Here is a 6,159-nt window from a genome sequence, read left to right on the forward strand (position 1 = left end):
TGTTGTTATTTGCTATTTTTAGTTCTCTGATCAAAGGACTCCCTTTAGGATGTCTTGTAAGGTTGGTCTGGTTTTAACAAATCAAGCAACCATCTTAAGATGCAGCTAATGGTCTCCTATTGTTGGAAGCGGAGAAGAGTGCAAAAAACCAAGGGCATTTGAGAGGGATCAGCCCTAGGACCTGATGGACCTTGAGACCAGAACAACTAGATGGTGCCCAGCTATCAGTGCCAGCCACTTGGGAAAGGATCAAAACTGGAGATGCTGCATAGAGTGGGAGGAAGAATATGGAACAAAATCCCAAAACACAATGATGACCAGAAGTACTGGTGGGATGGAGTCTGATGGGACCCCCAATACTATGGCCCCAGGACACACTTTGTGCCTGGAATAAAACTCACTCCCAAGGGCTGGTTCTCAGCCCAGTAGTAAACAAGACATACACACAGACCAAACAACCTAGGGTGATGCACCCACATACTGTATGGAGATGCATCCCTTGGAGCAATTGACTACAGAACACCAAAGGGGCAACATTCTCATGGAGGAAATTTAGGACACACAGCAATGCATAACTATGAGGGGCACGGGGTTCGGGGGTTACTGGGAAGGGAGGAGAGGAGAGTAGGTTAGGGTTGGAGATGGCAATTAGGGAATGAAACCAAATGTACATGAAGTGTTGAATGTTAAACAAACTCTGCTCCGTAAATCTGCACCTAAAGCACAATTAAAAAAGACTGGGACCACCAATGCCTAGGGCTCTTGGGCAGAGCCTCCATGGATCTCCGCTCCAGTCCATAAAGTGGCTTGGCGTTGTTCCGTTGTCAGGCCGAGCCGGCTAGCACCACACCCATTCGTTTCATCATGAGGGGCATTCTGTGAGGAGTCCATGTGTGCAGACTGCCAGGGCTGAGTCCCAGAGACAAGCTCTCAGGAATCTTACAGTTCCCGTGACACCACTGCTCTGCCTGAGCCCCTCTGCTTCCCAGACAGGTGTCAAGGGGAACATGGAAGTTTGGGGTGCGGGTCGCTGACTAGTCCATGCATGAGAATCCCATGGGGAAATTCCCTATTTCCAAACATTCTATAACATTGAGTCTTGTGTTACAAGTGAATGAAATGCATCCCATTCCTTGCGGGGTGGGTGGGGGTGAGCGAGCTTAGACCTATTGCTGTAGCCACTTGAGAGCTTTGAGCCGTGCTCACTTTTTCTCTCCTTTCCAATTTTCTCGGTCAGTGTTCGTGAGGTTCAACTCCAGCCATGGCTTCCCGGTGGAGGTCGAGTCTGACACCAGCATCTCCCAGCTCAAGGAGATGGTTGCTAAGCGACAGGGGGTTCCGGCTGACCAGTTGCGTGTAATTTTCGCGGGGAAGGAGCTTCGGAATGACTGGACACTGCAGGTGAGTGTCCCTTGGTGGACAGCAGCTGAGAGGCAGCCAGCCCCATTGCTTATGCCACGTCCGCTGCCAATCTGACATCCACGCCTGGGATCTAATAGAATAAATAGTGCCTGGGGATTCCTTGAACTTTACTCCACTCCGCTTCATTAATTCTGACCTTCTTAATTATGCATTAGAACAGCAAGCAGGAAGGGCTGGAAGAACAACTGTGCGCGCGAGAGACAGAGCACACGGGCTGGGCTCAGTGAATAAATGTTTACTGACTGCTGGGGCAGCGACTCGCACAATTTCTGTGTCTGCTAGGTTTCTACCTTACTTCTTGCATTTGAATCTTAATGAAGAAGGAGTTGAATAAATTGTTCCCAATCAGCAGCTCAGGCTCTGCACGGGGAGGGATCTGCAGCCCAAGTGTGACCCCTGGAGGCTCCGCTGTGGCTGCGGTTTGTGACTGCGCCCGGGGAGGGGCCGGGCTCCAAGCCTCTTCAGGAGTTTCCACAATTCCCTTCAGGGATCAGAGTCACGCATAGCACGCAGTGTAATTTCAAAGCCGTTGGGATAGGCGGCTTAGAGCAGAGCGGATATACACCTTGGTGTTGCATTTCTCCTGGGTCAGCACTAGCCGCCTTGGAATAGGCCACTGAAACATTCTGGAGCCCGCAGTGTGTCTCTTCTCCCAGGCCTTAGCTCCCGGGCCTTAGCTCCCCCGCCTTCACTACGGCTTCCGATGCCCTGAGGCCGCCTCACCTTGTCCTCGGGGTGCTTCATTCCCCGTGGGGATTTGTGTTGCAATGGGGGGTACTTGTGTTGGAATGGGAGGGGACAGGCCAGCGTGATCACCCAGACTTAGAGCCTGGTGTTGAGGAGAGCAGCAAAAGCCATTCAGCGTCCCTTCGAGCTCTTCAGGGAAGGATTCAGCAGTCAGTGCTTTCTGCCAAACTGCAGGTGACGGTGCAGGAACCCCCACAAACCCCTTCTCCCCCTTTGCGAACCAGCTCGGATTAATGGGCACTCGTGCTCACAGCTAGGTGGGAGCCGCCGCTGGGTCTGGCTGCAGAGCCCGGCCTGGAATTGACATCCTATCACTGTTTCTTCTGGGTGATGGTGTTTATCGCTTTGTGAAATGCTTTCAGAATTCGGGTACACAAAGGAAGCGCCAGAAATGCAAATGTTCCTGTCCTACTGCAGCCCGGCTCCCTCCTTCGGATGGCGGATGGCGACACTGCGCAGGCTCGTTGTGCATAAACCCGCTGTGGTGGCTTTTAGGCAATTTGTTTTTATAAGAGAAGCGCATGTGCTACAAAGTATTTTGATTTTTTTTTTTTCGTTCAGTCACCTAAAAAGCTTTTTTGCTCTGTCTGCCAACCTCTAAATCCAAGAATGTTTCCTTTACAAATAAATGATCTCAAAAGGCTTCCTGAGTTCAAATAGCATATATTTCCAGAACATTCCAGTTCTAGAGCTACTCACCTCTCCTGCTGGCACTAGGTTTTGGCAAAACAGTTGGCAACAGTTCCATGTTCAGAGAGGCAACTTGGTACAGATGGTGGACTTCACAATACAGATGTATAAAGTCTTTGTGGAGTTCAATTTTTTTTTTTTTTTTTTTTTTTACCACTTGAAAGCTTTTTTTTTTATTAGGATTTGGGTGAAGATTTACAGAGTAAATTCACTTTTTTTTTTTTTTGTCTTTTGGACAGTTCATAAGCACTTCCAATGTTCTGAGCTCTCAGGGGATCCAAAATATGAGCAAACCTGAGCCTTGCTCTTTACTAGACCTAGAGAAATGTTAGGTTGGCCCACATGGCATCACCATTTTTACAGATTAAAACTCTCAGCAGCGCTCTGTGGTTTAACCTAATAGCCGTAACATGAGGATATCAGATATGATAATGGCCATGAGGAAGCTGTGAAATATCATTAGGTTTTAAAGGCGGGGACATCACATATTCTATCTCCTATCACATATTGGAAATGAAGGGAAAATATTTTCTAAAAATGTACACACCTTTGCCAAAGGGGCAGGGCAGGGGGTGGCATCTTCTGACCTCCTCTAATGCCAAAAGAGGACGACAGAATCACCATCAGCAGCCCAAGGCCTGTTCCTTTGAGGCCAGACATGCCACCACCCTCCAGCCCTCTTACCAACGTTGACACCAACCATCCCTCCCGTGGCACCCACCACTTCTCTGCTGGGTTAGATAAGTCACTGCAGTGACCACACAGAACTCACAGATTATAGGGTTTACTAGGGAAGCTGGCACATAACAACAACAACAAAGGGAAGCAACAGGCTACAACTCAAATTCAGGGACACACTTCAGGAGACAGTTCTTCAATCAGGACAGTCTCCCTTCTGCTGCCTTTCTGGCCCTTGGCCTCTCGGCCTGGCCAATACCTCTGTGGGCCAGGTAAGCCTGCCGTTCTGTCTCAAGTCTTTTGATTCCAGTGCCACCATGTCTCTGCCAGCGTTTCGCTCAGCTGGGCATCTCTCTCTCAGCTGGGTGTCTCTCTCTCAGCAGTGCATCTCTGTCAGCAGTCAGTCAGATTCCCTCTGCCTCTAGGAGGGCTCGTTGTTTTCTTTTTTTTAGCCTGGCAGAGTGCCAGAATGAACCAGTCCCACCCTCAGAATTCTACACACCTGAGAAAGAGCAAACTTTCCCAGAAGATTGCTTTGTGCTGCTCCAACAGAAGTACCCCATGTGGATGACTTTTACAATCATGAGTTTAAATTGCATTGTCCCACCCAGTGATCTGGTAGGAGTTACAAAGACTATGGCTCGAAAAGCCATACCATGTATTTACTACACCCCACCTACGTACTTAGAGATGTTGACTTCACTGTGTCTCAGTTTGCTCATTTGTGAGATGGAAATAATAATAATAATACTCCTCTCATTGGAATTTTTGAGGCACAAATTAATTTATTATACAAAACTCTTAGAACAGAATGCGACATGTGGTAAGTATTATATAAATGTTAGCAATCATCATCGTCATCATCATTGTTAGGCAGAACTTCAGAGCCTGGAGTATCAACTTCAGTGAACCAAGACTCCTTTCTATAGTGAATTATAACAAATGTATCTATAATAAAGAGTTAAGGCAATGATGATGTGATAAGTATTCTACTGGAACAAATATATGTGTATATATGTATATGTGTGTTTATACACTGAAATATGGAGAATGTTTACTTGTGTTGACTTAAAAGAACTCTGGAGTTTGTAAATAAATATTGATCCTTAGATATAGAGGTTTTACTTATCTTGAGATTAGTAAAATTTGAATTTAGCAAGCTTAAAAAAACTATAATTTTCTTAGACAAATTCAGTAAAAAAGAAAAGCTCACAACTGTAGTGTTCAGGAAAGATTCATTATAGTATTTTTGTTTTAAAATATATTTTCATAAAGCAGATATCTTCCCCACACTGTATTAGAAAGCAAATTAGAAAGAGTTATGCACTGTTTTCCTAATTCATAAATAATCATTCTGTACATGCTTTTATTCTTTTTCTTATACCTACAAGAATGCAATATAAAATATTAATCTTTTACATATGATTTACAACAGATTGATATTTTCTCTTTATAAAGAGTCTTGTCTGTTTTTGTAACAGTATGTAGAACCTATTCAAATAAATGTCCACCCCTTCTTCTAATGCCTAAATCTAATGTAGTACATATCAAAATCTCTGAAATCACCTCTACATAGTTTTTATTACTCAGCATTAAACGAGGAAAATGATTGTTCTAACATAGCTGTATATACCCAAACTGGTGAATTTTGCAATTAGATTAACTGTTAAAATAATAGGAACTTGAGAATTTGTGTAGGATTTGAATTGATTAACATGAGTTGTATTATTTTTATTAACACTAAACCAAAAAACAAACTCACCTGCCATTGAGTCAATTTTGACTCATAGCAACCCCTCCTTGGGTGTCCAAGACAGTATCTCTACAGAAATAGATTTCCCAGTCTTCCTTCCAAGGAGTGACTGGTAGATTTGAACCTCCAGCCTTCTGGTTAAGCAGTCAGATGCCTTTGGTACTATGTCAGGAACCCTGGTGATGCAATAGTGAAGCACTTAGCTGCTAACTGAAGGGTTGGCAGTTCAAAACCAAGCAGTGGCTACATGAGAGAACCGGAGATCTGCTCCCATAAAGAGTACAGCCAAGGAAACCCTATGGTGGGGCAGTTCTGCTATATTATGGGTTACTATGAGTCCCAATCAACTTGACAGCACCTAATAACAAGAGGTTTGCTAGCTAGGACATGAGAAACCTTGATAGGTTTAAATTAGTTTTATAGAGAAGTTACTCTATTTGTATTATCTTAGTAATAATGATTTGAACTTACAAGTAGAAGATAAAATATGATTATTCAGTTTGCATAGGAATTTTAAGTTTTATGGAAAGGTTTCACCAGGATATTCCTTATCTGTGTTAGGTGCTGTTGAATCAGTTCCCACTTATTGAGCCCCTGTGTGCAGCAGAATGAAACTCTGCCTGGTCCTGCACCATCCTAACCATTGCTGCGTTGAGCCCATTGCTGCAGCCCGCATCAGTCCATCCCACTGAGGGGCTTGCAGCCCGCATCGGTCCATCCCACTGAGGGGCTTGCAGCCCGCGTCGGTCCATCCCATTGAGGGGCTTGCAGCCCGCGTCGGTCCATCCCATTGAGGGGCTTGCAGCCCGCGTCGGTCCATCCCATTGAGGGGCTTGCAGCCCGCGTCGGTCTATCCCATTGAGGGGCTT

General features: G+C 45.3%; 1 protein-coding gene across 1 annotated transcript in view; it reads left to right on the plus strand.

Moving 5' to 3' along the window:
- The first annotated feature begins 1,007 nt into the window (after window positions 1-1,007).
- Window positions 1,008-6,159, plus strand: part of PRKN (parkin RBR E3 ubiquitin protein ligase) — a 1,601,593-nt gene continuing 1,596,441 nt past the window's right edge. Inside the window, exons 1-2 of the mRNA XM_042781573.1 lie at window positions 1,008-1,020; window positions 1,238-1,401. Coding sequence (XP_042637507.1) covers window positions 1,008-1,020; window positions 1,238-1,401 — 177 coding nt within the window. The remainder of the gene's footprint in view (window positions 1,021-1,237; window positions 1,402-6,159) is intronic.

This window comes from Orycteropus afer, unplaced genomic scaffold (assembly GCF_000298275.1).
Source record: "Orycteropus afer afer isolate SDZICR_OR568_19922 unplaced genomic scaffold, OryAfe1.0 scaffold00135, whole genome shotgun sequence".
Taxonomy (NCBI): Eukaryota; Metazoa; Chordata; class Mammalia; order Tubulidentata; family Orycteropodidae; genus Orycteropus; species Orycteropus afer.